This window comes from Hyla sarda, chromosome 3 (genome assembly GCF_029499605.1).
Source record: "Hyla sarda isolate aHylSar1 chromosome 3, aHylSar1.hap1, whole genome shotgun sequence".
Taxonomy (NCBI): domain Eukaryota; kingdom Metazoa; phylum Chordata; class Amphibia; order Anura; family Hylidae; genus Hyla; species Hyla sarda.
Genome location: NC_079191.1, coordinates 307600260 through 307618765, shown reverse-complemented (window position 1 = coordinate 307618765; position 18506 = coordinate 307600260). Strand labels below are relative to the sequence as shown.

Below are 18506 nucleotides of genomic sequence, written 5' to 3'. Positions count from 1 at the left end.
CTCCGCCCCTCTTGATGTCACGGCCCGCCCCCGTCAATACAAGACTTGCATTAAGGGGACGGGCCGTGATGTCATGAGGGGCGGAGCCATGACGTCATGCTGCTCCGGCCCCTGTATCGCCCGTCATTACGCACAGAGCGAACTCACTCTGCGCAGTAATGATGGCGGGGTGCCGCAGCGGCGATCCCCGGGGTCCCCAGCAGCGGGACCACGGCAATCTAACATCTTATCCCCTATCCTTTGGATAGGGGATAAGATGCCAGGGGCGGAGTACCCCTTTAAGGTCATCAGAGAATTTAGTACTAGAAAGTCTTGAAAAAAACAAGCATCAGAATTTCCATATATAACATCTGGAGACAATTCAGATTGTGAAGGGACTGATTGCGTTTCCTGTGCGTTATCTGCAAAAAAATGTCTTTTCACCGTCAGGAGTCTAGAAAATCGATTAATATCTTTAATAGTTTGATAAAGATCAAAAGTGGGAACATAAGACAGACCTTTGGATAATAAGCTGATTTGAGAGTTGGACACAATGTAGGAGGATAAATTAACCACATTTACTTCTGCTTGTATCTGCCGTTCACTCGTTGAGAGTATCTTTGTGTGGTATTTTCGACCACCTCGTCTTGTGCGTTTTTTGAAGGTTTTTTCTCATTGCACTTTTTAGCATACTTAGGTTTAGATTTAGAGTAATATGAAGCAGGTTTTTTATAGGTGGTTTCATTATCAGTGGATACATCGGAGGTTTGACTGTGATTATCTGTAAAGTCATCTTCCGTTTCAGTTTGGCTGAAAGTGAAATTTTTTGATGCTGTCGATTTTTTGTTATTATTGTAGTTTTTCCATTGATATTTAGATGTTTGTTTCAAAATGGATCTGGGTTGGAATTTTTCCCATCTCCCCCATTCATATGTCATATTCGTAGCAAAATCCACTGTATCTCGTTCAAATTTGCTGGTTTTAATTTTAACAATAATGGGGGGGATTTATCAAAATCTGTCCAGAGGAAAAGTTGCTGAGTTGCCCATAGCAAACAATCAGATTGCTTCTTCAATTTTTAAGAAAGGCCTCTGAAAAATTAAAGTAGCGACTTTTCCTTTTGATAGGTTTTGATAAATCTCCTCTAATGTCCTCCATCCCTGCCATTTTTTCTTTTATTGATGTGTCCAACTCTTGAAAAGCTTTATCAGTTTCATAACATTGTAGTTGTTCTTGCAATTTTTTAATATCAGAACGGGCATTAAATAAAGCTTCCTCCTCAAACTCCATAATTAATTTCATCAGACGCAAGGAAGAGTCAGTTAGAATATCGTTCCATCTCTGAACAAAAATTTCTGATTATATGGTAGTGGGGATTTCCTTAAGACGGAGACCTCTCGGCACTAAATTCTTTTCAATATACTTCTGTGTCATACTGAGGTCCCCCCAAATATGCATTTCTTTCTCCATAAGTTTTTCTAATTCCCACATTTGTTTTACCATATCAATATCTGAATTCTGGACATCTTTCTTTTTAATAATATCTCTCAATTTCGAAAGTCTATCTGAGCAGCCCTCTACATTTTTGAGGATATGTCCTGATTTGTGTCCAGATGCAGTAGCTCCTCCATTAGCGGAGGACATGGTAACTGCTCAGCTGGATAGCACCTGTACAATTAGATTTTCAGAAGGGAGCAGCTAATCCCAGGAAAAAAATGGAAACAAAGATACAAAAATATGGAAAGCGCTCACCTTCTCCGTGCTCGTGCAATCAATCCTCCCTCACTGTCTCCAGAATAGAAACATTCAATTGTAGTCACAGCACCGGTAAAAAATCCATTTATTAGAAATCCATTAAAAATTCAAGAGATACAAAAAGTGCAACCAGCATGCTGGAGGTCGAAATCTCCCCCTCTGACGCATTTCCACCCTACCGGGCCTTAGTCATAGATACAAGGGGTAGTATTGCCTGGTATTTAAAGGAGCTCACACGCCGCCCAATATCAAAAGTGAATACATATAAGAAAACACGAACATAGCAAAATACACAGTGAAAAAAACAAGAACAAAAAAACTCAGAAAAAACCTCTATACCATACATTAAAAATATATAATAGAAAAAATCTATATATTAGAGAAAAGAAAAAAAGGCTGTTAAGGTCAATGTTAACCCTATTACACCGATTTACCACTCATTACCTAAGATTCATAACAGCCAATTACCGCCACCCCTACGACCTATTGTGGTGGGGATTGGCTCTTTAAAAAAATCTTTGTGTGAATGGGTGGATCAATTTTTACAACCGTTAGTGAAACGATCTTATGGATGCATTAGAGATACTAAACACCTGCTGGGTACATTTGCTAATATACAGTGGCAACCACATTAAAAGGGGTTAACATGTGACATAGAAACATTGTACACATGCATTCCCCACAGCTTGGCTCTTATAGCCATTGAATTCCACATGGATAAATATTCTTCTTATGATTCTGATTTGAAGATGTTAATTCTATCTGCCATACAGTATCTTTTGACACATAATTTTTTTGTGTTTAATTCGTATTATTTGCAGTGTGTTGGAGCTTCAATGGGTGCAAAATATTCTCCATCCTTAGCTATCCTTTTTGTTGCCTGGTGGGAGGAGTTATATTTGTTTGACACTATTAATCCCTTTGCCTTGGACATAGTCTGGTACGGTCGCTACATAGACGATATTATCATCATTTGGATGTCTGATGTAGCGACCGTACCAGACTTTCTACAATACCTTAACAGTAATCCCTGTGCACTCAAATTCACTTATGATTTTCACCCTACTACTATTTCTTATTTGGATGTTAGGTTGGATATTGTGAATCAAAAGATTGTCACATCAACGTTTAGGAAGCCGACTGCGGGCAATTCAGTATTGCACGCTAAATCGTGTAACCCAAGATATATTATAAAAAATCTACCATATGGTGAATTTATCCGAAGCAAGAGGAATTGTTCCTCAGCAGAACTTTTTGAAGCTGAAAGTGTTAATATCTTGGAAAGATTGAAACAAAGAAATTATCCTACAGGCATTATTAATTCAGCTATTCATAAAGCACAAAGTGTAGATCGGGAACATTTATTATGTGATAAAAAAAACTGCCAAACAAAAAAGTAACAAACAAAAATAAAAACAACAATGATTCAAGTGACAGAAATATTACTTTCGTATCTACATATAGCAAACAATATAACTGCATTAGAAATATAGTCACTAAATATCTTCCTATTTTAGAACAAGATAATATTCTTAAAAATATTGTTCATAATGGCTGCAGATTTTCTGCTAAACGTCCGCCTAATCTACAAAGCATTTTAGTACCTTCTCATGTCCAGGATAATACTAACATTAACCCTTCATATACCTGGTTACAATTGAAAGGTTGTTTTAAATGTGGTGCTAACCGCTGCGGTTGTTGTGCGTTTATGAATCAGACTAAAGTAATTAATGAAAACATTGTAGGGTCTGTATATACTATCTCCTCTTTCATTAACTGCAGCACTACATGGGCAATTTATTACATACATTGTACCTCATGTAATTTAGGCTACGTTGAATGCACTACTAGACGCATTAAGGATAGATTGCGAGAACACATATATGGAGCAACTCACAGTACTAGAAATCCTTCCAGTGTCTCCAAACATTTCTCCCTTGTTCACACAGGCAATGTTAGCACCCTCACAATAACTGGAATAGAAAGGGTTACTTAGCCACAGCGAGGAGACAGACGTTCCAAACCTTCTTTTCTCTATTATATAGATTTTTTCTATTATATTTTATATATACTTATATTTTTAATGTATGGTATAGAGTTTTTTTCTGAGTTTTTTTGTTCTTGTTTTTGCACTGTGTATTTTGCTATGTTCGTGTTTTCTTCTATTTATTCACTTTTGATATTGGGCGGAGTTTGAGCTCCTTTAAATACCAGGCAATACGACTAAGGCCCGGTAGGGCGGAAATGCGTCAGAGGGGGAGGTTTCGACCTCCAGCATGCTGTTTGCACTTTTTGTATCTCTTGAATTTTTAATGGATTTCTAATAAATGGATTTTTTACCGGTGCTGTGACTACAATTGAATTTTTCTATTCTGGAGACAGTGAAGGAGGACTGATTGCACGAGCACGGAGAAGGTGAGCGCTTTCCATATTTTTGTATCTTTGTTTCTAATTTACAAATCTCTTTAACTTTCTGGCACCAGTTGATTTAAAAAAAAAAAATTCTAGTGGAGTTCCCCGTTCAGGATCCAACATACAATTGTTTGTCATGGAACCAATTAATATTGTAACATGAGGGACCACTTGTAGCTACAAGTAGAAAAGCTTACAAGAATATAAAAATGTGCGGAATGTCCACTCTGGCAGGCACCATGACCACTTGGAAATTCATCATTTCCGAGCGGAATCCGCAGAAAGAATAGACAAGTCTATTCTTTTTGTGCTGCCGGATTTGGGATTTCCACAGCAGAAACATCTGCTGCGAAAATTCCTCTGTGTACACAGTGCTGCAGAATCTCAAGAAAGTCAATGGGACTCTGCTGCAGTGTAATGTCCATGCGAATAATCCTGCAGGATTCTGTATGGACATTCTGCCATTTGAACATACCTTAAGGCAGTGTTTCTCAATTCCAGTCCTCAGGGCCCCCTAACAGGTCGTGTTGTCAGGATTTCCTAAGTCTTTCACAGTTGACATAATTATGGTCAGTGAATCAGGCATCACCACAATCCTGAAAACATGACCTGTTAAAGGGCCCTGAGGACTGGAATTGAGAAATACTGCCCTAAGGACATGTTCACACATTCGGAATTCTGCCTTGGAATGCCGCAGGAGATTCCAGAGTATCAGATTCCCGTTGAATTCAACAGGAGCAATCTGCTGCGCTGTGCACACATCCTTAATTGCCATGCCACATGTTTCTGGCATAGAAATTCCGTTTTCCGTGTCTGCAGAAATAATGATTCTGTTCATCCTTTCTGCAGACTCCACACGGAATGCATAGCCATCGCCATTATGCCAGTGCCTGCAGTCTCTAGCATGTCCTGTCCGCACAGAGATTTTTCGTGTGGACATTTCAGATGTGTGAACATAGCCTTAGGCTTTTGCAATAAGTTAGCTGCACAATCCACACATGTTCACACCTCAGAGTTTCTATATAAAGATGCGGAATTCCTGCCAAATTATGTGGTTTTGGAATTCCTTATCTTCCTGCATATATGTGGAATTTCTGCTGAATTTATTTGCAGAAATTTCTCATGAATTTTTCATGCAGGGAAAAAGGTGCTTTTTATTCATTGCTTTAGTAAAATTTTGTGTGGCATCCGCACGAATTCCGCACAAACTCTACACGAAATTTGCATTCATTCCGCAGTCACTGTAATAGGCTTCCGCTTGCGAATCCCACATAAATTTAGGACAGGACCTTTCTTTATGCAGAATGCGGAATTCAGCATTTCTGCCTCAGTAAAACAGATGCAGAAATTCTGCAGTGCAAATGAAACTGTGTAATCCCATTGAAGTTCATAATGTTGTAAACACATGCAGAATTTCCATGCGGATTTCCTTGCAGAATTCTGCACAGAAATTCCCAGGTGTGAACACAGTCTGAGTCCAGGTTCACATGGCAGAATTTCTACACTGAAAATTCTGCATGATTTAATCGCCAATTCACTTCAACGAAATTCCTGGGATTCAGTTGTCCCATTCGCGCAGCAAAATTTCTGCTGCCAAAGTTCTACTGCATAAATTCCATTGAAGTGAATTGGATATAAATTCATGCAGAATTCTGTGCAGAAATTCTGCCGTGTGAACCCGGCCTAATGGATCACTGACAAATCTCACTCATTTAACTATAGCATAAAGGCACCAGATATAAAATATTCACTAACTGTGTAGCCAAGTTAACCCAGGGCTAAAGTCCTGCAGAAATGGATGGGAACTGAGTTCCTCCACTTTTTACACAGCAGGAACACTGTTCCCATTTGCAGGAGTCCTGCAGGACCAGCCCTTGAGTGGAAATCTTGAGCTCCCACACTTTTTTTCTCAGGACTTGACCCCTGAGTTAACCCATATAGTAAAAGTACAGACAGTGAACTGAGCACGGATACTGCACCCCATGCCAGCAAAGGGTGCATTGTAGTGCAGCATCTGAAGCCTGCATATTCTCTTTTATAGTTCATTCTCTTTATTAATCCAATCGCACTATTGCAAAGCACCATGGGGGAGATTTAGCAAAACCTGGAAGGAAGAATGGTGCAGTTTCCCATAATAACCAATCAGACTGCTTCTTTCATTTTTCAGAGGCCTTTTTCAAAATGAAAGATGGAATCTGATTGGTTGCTATGGCAGCTGCACCACTCTTCTTCTATACAGGTTTTGGTAAAGCTCCCCCTATGTGCCTGATGCTATTTATGAAGTACTGTATGTATGGCACGACTTTTGCAATTTTAGAAAACAGTTTTGTGCCGGCTATGTTTACTGTGGGGTATTAGTACAAAGGTCCCTCAACATACGATGGTAATCCGTTCCAAACGGACCATCGTTTGTTGAAACCATCACATGTTGAGGGATCCGTGCAATGTAAAGTATAGGACAGTGGTCTACAACCTGTGGACCTCCAGATGTTGCAAAACTACAACACCCAGCATGCCCGGACCGCTGTTGGCTGTCCGAGCATGCAGGGTGTTGTAGTTTTACAACATCTCGAGGTCCGCAGGTTGTAGACCACTGCAGGTTGCACTCACCTGTCCGGACCGTCACCGCTGCCCGGGATGTCGATGTCCATCGCTGTCGCCGCGTCCCCAGGGTGTCCCCGCTGCTCCGGCAAGGCCTCTGCTTCCCCGGCATCCGCGCTCTCCGTCGCCGCCATCATGTCGCTACGCACGCCGCTCCTATTGGAAGACGGGACGGTGTGCGCAGCGACGTGATGACGTCAATGGAGAGCACCAACAATGCAGGGGATCCCGAAGAAGACGCGCCGGAGCCACGAGGACAGGTGCGTGACACCATCACCGGAGCTGCAACTGAAGCAGTATATGCTGCCGGATAGCCGTTTATGCGATGGCCCCGACATACAAAAGCATCGTATGTTGATGCTGCCTTCAACATGCGATGGCCTCTGAAAGGCCATCGCATGTGGAAATTATCGTATGTTGGGGCCATCGTAGGTCGAGGGGTCACTGTAGTAATATTTCTGAGAATTTTTTTCGCAGACACATGGAACAAACCAAACTAGGAAAAACTGGTATAACTGAAATAATCAAAGACTGCACTAGTTCCAGTGAGCGGTCATCCTAGTGTGAAATTGTTTATATATGTCCAACAATACTTTCATAAAAATCTTTTAAAAACTGTGCGGGAATTAATTTATCAAGGCCAGTTTTCTTGAGTAAAAAAAAAAAGCTGCACATTTTGGGGCAGGCCTGATTTTGCAACATTTTTGGGCTTTCCTGAGTTTTAGTCACTTTTGCACCTTCTCCACCAAAGGGGAGTGGCTGTGGTATAAAAGAGGCATAATTTAAAAGTAGTTAGTTTTTAGCCACTTTTCTATATGCGACTTTTTAAAAAGGCACACATTTTTTGCACAGCCCCACTCTATAGGCAGCATACAAAATCCACGTTAAAAAAAAAAGTGTGTGACATTTTGGTCCTTTTTGCACAATTGAAACTGGCATAAAGAAAAGTATGTTAGCTTGCAATAAGGTGTGAAAAAGTCACAAACTATAAATTTCCCCCCATACATCGAATATTGCTATGCATGGCTTTGTGTGTCTTACTTCATCCACTTGTTATTTATACCATTTAATCATTTATACCTTTTATTTTCCAGCACTTTATGGGCTGTTGTTTGAGGATCACAAAGAAGCTGGATTTGCCAATTACCGTCTATGGGAGTCAATGGGATTTATGATAGCATATGCATATAGCACATTTTTATGTGTGTCAGTTAAATTATACATTTTGCTAGGTGTGCTGATACTTGGAATGGTTCTTTATGCATGTGTGGAATATGTTGAACATAAAAAAATGTTCAGTAAAATAGTTAAACAAGAATCAGATGATTCTTTGCATAAACAGACTGTAATGTAGACTACAGTATGATGTCACTAAGCCTTTGAATTTTCCACATGAGAGACTGTAATGTATAGTAAAGCTGTTCGGAACAACACTTTTGATATTTCAAGTTCTTAAAAATAACTGTATTTGTTAATATGATTATTTGAGCATTGTATCTTTTATTACAACATGAACTTCTTGAGTATTGTTGCCTTTAAATAATTTTTCTGTACATTCAGGAATTTAATTGCTTACATTACCCTGGGCATTTAAGTCAATGTGTTTTATAACCCCCCCCAGCAATCTCCTGTATATCTTCTATAAATTAAGTTTGTTTTGACAAAGTTAATATACGGTAATATCATTGTAAAATACAGAAATTTATGGGGAGATGGGTCAATAACTGTCTAATTCTTAGTCAATGTAAACTTGTGCTGTTTGAAAAACTGGTGCATCTCTATCTTATCTAAATTTGCGCTTTCTATTATTTTTGTTCAATTACGCCACAAGTGGTGCTTTTATTTATTTATTTTTTGCCACATGTTGTCACGTTGGGCAGGGATAGAGTGCAGCCCTGAGCTCACCCACTCCCTCTGTCCCTGCCTACTTGCAGCAGCACTCTTGGTCAAAAAATGGGGGGAAACGTTTTGGTCAAAAAGTACACTAAAAGCCTCCATTTTTTGACCAAGAGTGCTGCTGCAACCTTCTTTTTGTGTACTCTGTATTTGCCACAGCAGCGTGTAACCATGTATTAGGTAGTTGTGCTGGCTATGTTTCTTTTTGCTATGCAATTTAAAGGGGTAGTCCAGTGGTGAAAAACGTATCCCCTATCCTAAGGATAGGGGATAAGTTTGAGATCGCGGGGGGTCCGACCGCTGGGGCCCCCTGCGATCTCTCTGTACGGGGCCCCAGCTCTCTGCCCAGATAGCCGGTGTCGATCCCCGCACGAAGCGGCGGCCGACACGCCCCCTCAATACATCTCAATGGAAAACCTGGAGATTGCCGAAGGCAGCGCTTCGGCTCTGCCATAGAGTTGTATTGAGGGGGCGTGTCGGCCGCCGGAGGTCGACATGCGGAGGTCGACATGCCCCCTTCCCGCGGGCTGTCGGGGCTCTGTACAGGAGATCGCAGGGGGCCCCAGCGGTCGGACCCCCCACGATCTGCAACTTATCCCCTATCCTTAGGATAGGGGATAAGTTGCTCACCACTGAGTCACCACTGGACTACTCCTTTAATGGGAGTGGCACCCTCTCTAGCCGTGCACCCCTCCCTTTTTTCATAGGAGTTTTTTTTTTTTTTTATTGATAGTGGATCCAGCATGTCACCCAGTCATAGGCCATATGCCCAGCAGAGGTGAGTGAAATGAGTGTTAGTGTCCCATCCGAAATGAGGCCACCTCCGTGTGGTGGATGGGGGACATGTTTTGATCAAAAAGTGCGCTAAGAGCCTCCATTTTTTGACCAAGAGTGCTGCTGCAACCTTCTTTTTTGGATACAGTTTAAAAGAAGGTGTCAAGCGATACATGTAAAGAAATGTGAATCTTACAACAAATAGGATGCAATGAATATGAGAAGCAAATTAACATATCACATATGTACAAAAATCTAAAAGAGTGGCATATTGTCACGATGCCGGCTGGCAGGTAGTGGATCCTCTGTGCCAGAGAGGGATTGGCGTGGACTGTGCTAGTGGATCGGTTCTAAGTCACTACTGGTTTTCACCAGAGCCCGCCGCAAAGCGGGATGGTCTTGCTGCGGCGGTAGTGACCAGGTCGTATCCACTAGCAACGGCTCAACCTCTCTGGCTGCTGAAGATAGGCGCGGTACAAGGGAGTAGACAGAAGCAAGGTCGGACGTAGCAGAAGGTCGGGGCAGGCAGCAAGGATCGTAGTCAGGGGCAACGGCAGGAGGTCTGGAACACAGGCTAGGAACACACAAGGAAACGCTTTCACTGGCACGATGGCAACAAGATCCGGCAAGGAAGTGCAGGGGAAGTGAGGTGATATAGGGAAGTGCACAGGTGATCAGACTAATTGGAACCACTGCGCCAATCAGCGGCGCAGTGGCCCTTTAAATCGCAAAGACCCGGCGCGCGCGCGCCCTAGGGAGCGGGGCCGCGCGCGCCGGGACAGGACTGACGGAGAGCGAGTCAGGTACGGGAGCCGGGGTGCGCATCGCGAGCAGGCGCTACCCGCATCGCGAATCGCATCCCGGCTGGAGGCGGTATCGCAGCGCCCCGGGTCAGTGGATCTGACCGGAGCGCTGCAGTGAGGAGAGTGTAGCGAGCGCTCCGGGGAGGAGCGGGGACCCGGAGCGCTCGGCGTAACAGTACCCCCCCCTTGGGTCTCCCCCTCTTCTTAGAGCCTGAGAACCTGAGGAGCAGACTTTTGTCTAGGATATTGTCCTCAGGTTCCCAGGATCTCTCTTCTGGACCACAACCCTCCCAATCCACTAAAAAAAAGGTTTTCCCTCTGACCTTTTTGGATGCCAGAATCTCTTTGACGGAGAAGATGTCCGAGGAGCCGGAAACAGGAGTGGGAGGAACAGATTTGGGAGAGAAACGGTTAATGATAAGTGGTTTAAGAAGAGAAACGTGAAAGGCATTAGGAATACGAAGAGAAGGAGGAAGAAGAAGTTTGTAAGAGACAGGATTAATCTGGCACAAAATTTTGAAAGGACCAAGATAGCGTGGTCCCAACTTATAGCTAGGGACACGGAAGCGGACATATTTAGCGGAGAGCCATACCTTGTCTCCAGGGGAAAAAATGGGAGGAGCTCTTCTTTTCTTATCCGCGAACTTCTTCATGCGTGATGAAGCCTGTAAGAGAGAATTTTGGGTCTCTCTCCATATGATGGAAAGATCACGAGAAATTTCATCCACAGCGGGCAGACCAGAGGGCAAGGGGGTAGGGAGGGGGGGAAGAGGGTGACGGCCGTACACCACGAAAAATGGGGATTTGGAGGAAGATTCAGAGACTCTGAAGTTATACGAGAATTCGGCCCATGGTAGAAGATCTGCCCAGTCATCCTGGCGGGAGGAAACAAAATGTCGTAAATAATCACCCAAGACCTGGTTAATTCTTTCTACTTGTCCATTGGATTGAGGATGATATGCAGAAGAAAAATTTAATTTAATCTTGAGTTGTTTACAGAGAGCCCTCCAGAATTTAGACACGAATTGGACGCCTCTATCCGAGACGATCTGCGTGGGCAACCCGTGAAGACGAAAAATGTGTACAAAAAATTGTTTAGCCAACTGAGGCGCTGAAGGAAGACCAGGAAGAGGGATGAAATGTGCCATTTTGGAGAATCGATCAACGACCACCCAAATAACAGTGTTGCCACGGGAAGGGGGTAAGTCAGTAATAAAATCCATACCAATCAGAGACCAAGGCTGTTCGGGGACAGGCAGAGGATGAAGAAAACCAGCGGGCTTCTGGCGAGGAGTCTTATCCCGGGCACAGATAGTGCAGGCTCGCACAAAGTCCACAACATCCGTCTCCAGAGTCGGCCACCAATAGAAGCGAGAGATGAGTTGCACAGATTTCTTGATGCCCGCATGACCTGCGAGATGGGAGGAGTGACCCCATTTGAGGATTCCGAGGCGTTGGTGTGGAGAAACAAAGGTCTTTCCTGGAGGAGTTTGCCTGATGGAGGCTGGAGAAGTGGAAATCAGGCAGTCAGGAGGAATGATGTGTTGCGGAGAGAGTTCAACTTCAGAAGCATCCGAGGAACGAGAGAGAGCATCGGCCCTAATGTTCTTATCGGCAGGCCGAAAGTGAATTTCAAAATTAAATCGGGCAAAGAACAGAGACCACCTGGCCTGGCGAGGATTCAGCCGTTGGGCAGACTGGAGGTAGGAGAGGTTCTTGTGATCGGTGTAAATAATAACTGGAAATCTTGATCCCTCCAGCAGATGCCTCCATTCCTCAAGTGCTAATTTAATGGCTAGAAGCTCTCGATCCCCGATGGGGTAGTTCCTCTCCGCCGGAGAGAAGGTCCTAGAAAAAAAACCACAAGTAACAGCATGCCCGGAAGAATTTTTTTGTAGAAGGACAGCTCCAGCTCCCACAGAGGAGGCATCAACCTCCAATAGGAAGGGTTTAGATGGGTCAGGTCTGGAGAGCACGGGAGCCGAAGAAAAGGCAGACTTGAGCCATTTAAAGGCGTCTTCCGCTTGAGGAGGCCAAGACTTGGGATTGGCATTTTTTTTGGTTAAAGCCACGATAGGAGCCACAACGGTAGAAAAATGTGGAATAAATTGCCTGTAATAATTGGCGAACCCCAAAAAACGTTGGATAGCACGGAGTCCGGAGGGGCGTGGCCAATCTAAGACGGCAGAGAGTTTGTCTGGATCCATTTGTAGTCCCTGGCCAGAGACCAAGTATCCTAGGAAAGGAAGAGATTGGCATTCAAACAGACATTTCTCTATTTTGGCATAGAGTTGATTGTCACGAAGTCTCTGAAGAACCATACGGACATGCTGGCGGTGTTCTTCTAGATTGGCAGAAAAAATCAGGATATCGTCCAGATATACAACAACACAGGAGTATAAGAGATCACGAAAAATTTCATTAACAAAGTCTTGGAAGACGGCAGGGGCGTTGCACAGCCCAAAGGGCATGACCAGATACTCAAAGTGTCCATCTCTGGTGTTAAATGCCGTTTTCCATTCATCCCCCTCTCTGATGCGGATGAGATTATAAGCACCTCTTAAGTCCAGTTTGGTAAAGATGTGGGCACCTTGGAGGCGATCAAAGAGTTCAGAGATGAGGGGTAGGGGGTAGCGGTTCTTAACCGTGATTTTATTAAGACCGCGGTAGTCAATGCAAGGACGTAGAGAGCCATCTTTTTTGGACACAAAGAAAAATCCGGCTCCGGCAGGAGAGGAGGATTTACGGATAAAGCCCTTTTTTAAATTTTCCTGGACGTATTCAGACATGGCAAGAGTCTCTGGGGCGGACAGAGGATAAATTCTGCCCCGGGGTGGAGTAGTGCCCGGGAGGAGGTCGATAGGACAATCATAAGGCCTGTGAGGAGGTAGAGTCTCAGCTTGTTTTTTGCAAAAAACATCCGCAAAGTCCATATAGGCCTTAGGGAGACCGGTTACAGGAGGAACCACAGAGTCACGGCAAGGGTTACTGGGAACCGGTTTTAGGCAGTCCTTGGAACAAGAGGGCCCCCAACTCTTGATCTCCCCAGTGGACCAATCCAGGGTTGGGGAATGAAGTTGAAGCCAGGGAAGTCCAAGGAGAATTTCAGAAGTGCAATTGGGGAGGACCAAAAGTTCAATCCTCTCGTGATGAGGTCCGATGCACATTAGAAGGGGCTCCGTGCGGAAACGTATGGTACAGTCCAATCTTTCATTGTTTACACAATTGATGTAGAGGGGTCTGGCGAGACTGGTCACCGGGATGTTGAACCTGTTGACGAGAGAGGCCAAAATAAAATTTCCTGCAGATCCGGAGTCCAAGAAGGCCACAGCAGAGAAGGAGAAGGCAGAGGCAGACATCCGCACAGGCACAGTAAGACGTGGAGAAGCAGAGTAGACATCAAGGACTGTCTCACCTTTGTGCGGAGTCAGCGTACGTCTTTCCAGGCGGGGAGGACGGATAGGACAATCCTTCAGGAAGTGTTCGGTACTAGCACAGTACAGGCAGAGATTCTCCATGCGGCGTCGTGTCCTCTCTTGAGGTGTCAGGCGAGACCGGTCGACCTGCATAGCCTCCACGGCGGGAGGCACAGGAACAGATTGCAGGGGACCAGAGGAGAGAGGAGCCGGGGAGAAGAAACGCCTCGTGCGAACAGAGTCCATATCCTGGCGGAGCTCCTGACGCCTTTCGGAAAAACGCATGTCAATGCGAGTGGCTAGGTGAATGAGTTCATGTAGATTAGCAGGGATTTCTCGTGCGGCCAGAACATCTTTAATGTTGCTGGATAGGCCTTTTTTAAAGGTCGCGCAGAGGGCCTCATTATTCCAGGATAATTCTGAAGCAAGAGTACGGAATTGTACGGCATACTCGCCAACGGAAGAATTACCCTGGACCAGGTTCAACAGGGCAGTCTCAGCAGAAGAGGCTCGGGCAGGTTCCTCAAAGACACTTCGAATTTCCGAGAAGAAGGAGTGTACAGAGGCAGTGACGGGGTCATTGCGGTCCCAGAGCGGTGTGGCCCAAGACAGGGCTTTTCCAGACAGAAGGCTGACTACGAAAGCCACCTTAGACCTTTCAGTGGGAAACTGGTCCGACATCATCTCCAAGTGCAGGGAACATTGGGAAAGAAAGCCACGGCAAAACTTAGAGTCCCCATCAAATTTATCCGGCAAGGATAGTCGTAGACCAGAAGCGGCCACTCGCTGCGGAGGAGGTGCAGGAGCTGGCGGAGGAGATGATTGCTGAAGCTGTGGTAGTAACTGCTGTAGCATAACGGTCAGTTGAGACAGCTGTTGGCCTTGTTGCTCTATCTGTTGTGACTGCTGGGCGACCACCGTGGTGAGGTCAGCGACAACTGGCAGAGGAACTTCAGCGGGATCCATGGCCGGATCTACTGTCACGATGCCGGCTGGCAGGTAGTGGATCCTCTGTGCCAGAGAGGGATTGGCGTGGACCGTGCTAGTGGATCGGTTCTAAGTCACTACTGGTTTTCACCAGAGCCCGCCGCAAAGCGGGATGGTCTTGCTGCGGCGGTAGTGACCAGGTCGTATCCACTAGCAACGGCTCAACCTCTCTGGCTGCTGAAGATAGGCGCGGTACAAGGGAGTAGACAGAAGCAAGGTCGGACGTAGCAGAAGGTCGGGGCAGGCAGCAAGGATCGTAGTCAGGGGCAACGGCAGGAGGTCTGGAACACAGGCTAGGAACACACAAGGAAACGCTTTCACTGGCACGATGGCAACAAGATCCGGCAAGGAAGTGCAGGGGAAGTGAGGTGATATAGGGAAGTGCACAGGTGATAACACTAATTGGAACCACTGCGCCAATAAGCAGCGCAGTGGCCCTTTAAATCGCAAAGACCCGGCGCGCGCGCGCCCTAGGGAGCGGGGCCGCGCGCGCCGGGACAGGACTGACGGAGAGCGAGTCAGGTACGGGAGCCGGGGTGCGCATCGCGAGCGGGCGCTACCCGCATCGCGAATCGCATCCCGGCTGGAGGCGGTATCGCAGCGCCCCGGGTCAGTGGATCTGACCGGAGCGCTGCAGTGAGGAGAGTGTAGCGAGCGCTCCGGGGAGGAGCGGGGACCCGGAGCGCTCGGCGTAACACATATGATGCCGAATAAGACAACTTAACCAATAAACAAAAGGAGCAGAAGGTAGCATTAGGCTAGGTTTCCACAAAGTTTTTTTCTGGTGTTTGTTTTTTTCCAGAAACACAAGAAAAACTGCCACTGATTTTCCCTGTGTTTTTTCTGGCGTTTTTGCCTTTGAGTGAAAATTGCATTTTTGGCCCCTTTGGCGTTTTTTTTTTTCAAAATTTGTTGGGTTACGAAAAAAAGGATGCCAGTGATGTATATACCAGTGACCGGAGGGCAGCAGACAACCTACTATTTGTATGCTATCATCATTGTTGTGTATGTAGCTGCACAACCACCCAGGGTGAGCAGTCATTCGTTTGTACCTCACACTGGGGCTTAACAATATTACCCTTTGGAGCGCTTGTTTTTCTACTTCAAAAAGTGGAGGAGACATCCACCGCTTCCCCCGCCAGGTGGGCATGTAGTGATGAGGAGAGTGACGTAGGAGGCGGTGTTGCCAGGGTTCAGGGTCCTGAACCAAACACTGTTGAGGAACCTGAGAAGGACATCAGTGACGTGCAGACACTTGTTGATGATGATGAAGCCGATCGCAATTGGGAGCCGGGTGCAGAATGGGCTTCATCATCATCAGGAGAAGAGAGTTGCAGGTTGCCCGTGAGGCAGCAGCTGAGCCAGCAAGGTAGTAGCATGGTTGGCAGTCAGCATGGTAGCAGAAGTGGAAATTCTGAAACCAAATGTGCCTAGGGGAGACCACCTGATTCGCGGCAGCCTACTTTCCCGGGAGATAGTGGAACAGGGGTTCCTGGAGATGGCGGCAGTAGCAGTCAATTAGTGCTTACTGTGGAAAAATCAGCCTTGTGGCAGTTTTTCATCAAGCATCCGGAGGATGTTCACAGATTGCCACATGCAAGATATGTTGGCACCACGGTTGTGCGTCAACATATGCATCGCCACCATAAAGCGGCCTGGGAGAACCGTGGCTCAGATGTAGTGGTCCAGCCTGCTGCATCACCCAGTGGCACGCCGCTCCCTCTTTCAGCCAGCCAAGGCTGAAGGGAGATGTGTGTCATACCCTGTCATACCCTCCTTCTGTTGCTCCAGATGCTCCTGCTCCTCCTACTTTTAGTCAGCCATTACACCAACAATGCATCGGCAAAGCCATGTCCAAGAGACAACAGTATGCGCCCACTCATCCAATGGCGAAGAAGCTGAATGTGCTCCTGTCCAAGTTGCTGTTGCTGCAGTACCTCCCTTTTCAAGTGGTGGACTCTGCACCTTTCAGAGAACTGATGGCTTTTTGCAAAGAAGGCAGTACCAGGCCTACACAATTTTGTGGAAGAGAAGGTGGGCCAGTCCTTGAGACAGGTCACGCCGCTTCCTCCTGCACAATCTCATGCTGTTGGTCCTGTGACAGTGTGTGACTGTGTCACGCTGTTCTTCACATGGTTTGCCTTGGGTAACAGAGTCACACAGGGGAGGAACTGCTAAAAGTCATCAGTAAAGAAATCGGAGCATGGCTTACTCCACGAAAACTGGAAATGGGAACCATGGTGACTGACAACAGGAAGAACATCTTGCATGCGCTGCAACTGGGAAGGCTGAGCCATGCGCCCTGCATGGCACATGTGTTCAATCTGGTTGTGAAGCATTTCCTGAAGTGTTCCCCCCATTTGCAAGACATCCTAACAATGGGAAGGAAACTTTGCACGCACGTCAGCCACTCGTTCACTGCAAAGCACACCCTCCTTGAACTGCGGTATTTCCCAACATAGTCTGATTTGTGACGTTGCCACACGTTGGAATTCCACCCTCCATATGTTGGACTGACTGTACGTACAGAGAAAAGCCATCACCGATTTCTTGATGATCCATGCGGATAGGGGTACTCTCCTGTGTAACTTCAATGTGAACCAGTAGCAGCTTATACGTGACACCTGCCATTTGCTCAGGCCCTTTGAGGAATCCACATTATTAGTAAGTCACCAATATTACGGGATGAACAACATCATTACACTGCTTCATTTTTTACAACACGTGTTGGAAACGATGGCTGGTCAGTGTTCTGGAGACAAGGTGCCTACATCTCAAGGCCACATGTGCCCTGTGGGGGCTGAGCTGGAGGAGGAGGAGGGGCACGCTGGAGCACAGTTTAGGTTTCCCCAAATGGACGGTTTTTCTAGTAATCTGACAGGAAAGGAGGAGCAGGAGCAGCCAGAGGAGCTAGAGGGTTATGAGGAAGGCGAGACAGAGGTCCCAGACACACCGTGGCAGTATGCAGTGGAGATGGAGACAGGGAGTACCTCCGAGTCACTTGCACAAATGGCACGATACATGCTCACTTGCTTGCGTAGTGACAGACGAATTGTCACCATTCGGCTGCGGGATGACTTCTGGATCTCCACCTTATTGGACTCTCGCTACTGCCACAAAATAGGGGCCTTTTTTACACCCACTGAGAGGGAGGACAAAGTGACCTACTACAGAGGCATCCTATGTAGTCATGCCTATCAGCACCATTGTCTATCCTCTCGCAGGTCTGAATCGGGGGGTCCCCTGCACTCACCTTCTACTGACATGGCTGCTAGGGAGGCGTGGGGTGGCAGAAGCAGTACCAGCTCCATCATCAGCGGCCTGAGTCTACAGTCGCTGATGAGTAGCTTTCTTCACCCGCATAGTGAAGCAACTCATCAGCAGCAGGTACACCTGGAGCAGGACCTGAACCTGCAGGTGGTGGCATACCTTGACATGCCCATGCCAACACACCTTGAAGATCTGCTGGACTTCTGGGCAGCCAAACTTGATTTGTGGCCGCAACTATCAGAGTTTTCCCTGAAAAAGCTGTCCTGCCTGGTCAGTAGGGTGCCATCAGAGCGGGTGCTTAGTGTGGCGGGTGCCATAGTCACCCCAAGGAGAACCCGTCTGTCCAAGAGAAATGTGGAGAGACTGACCTTTGTGAAGATGAATCAGGCATGGATCAGCCAGGATTTACAACCACCCATGCCTGTGTGGCGATGACTCGGACCGTATCGGGGAGCGGAGTCTAGGGTGCCACTGGTCTTCACCAGAGCCTGCCGCAAGGCAGGATGGGCTTGCTGTTGTAGGTGACACCCAGGTCGCTACCCCCGACATGGCTCGACCACATAGGTAGCTGGGCAAGATGAAGTACCAGAGGATGAGGCAGAAGCGTAGTCAA

General features: G+C 46.2%; 1 protein-coding gene across 1 annotated transcript in view; it reads left to right on the top strand.

The window, feature by feature from the left end:
* Positions 1 to 8168, top strand: part of LOC130360775 (protein unc-93 homolog A-like) — an 88689-nt gene extending 80521 nt beyond the window's left edge. Inside the window, exon 9 of the mRNA XM_056563345.1 lies at positions 7842 to 8168. Within this exon, the coding sequence (XP_056419320.1) occupies positions 7842 to 8101 (260 nt within the window). The 3' untranslated portion in view covers positions 8102 to 8168. The remainder of the gene's footprint in view (positions 1 to 7841) is intronic.
* The last annotated feature ends 10338 nt before the right edge of the window (positions 8169 to 18506 follow it).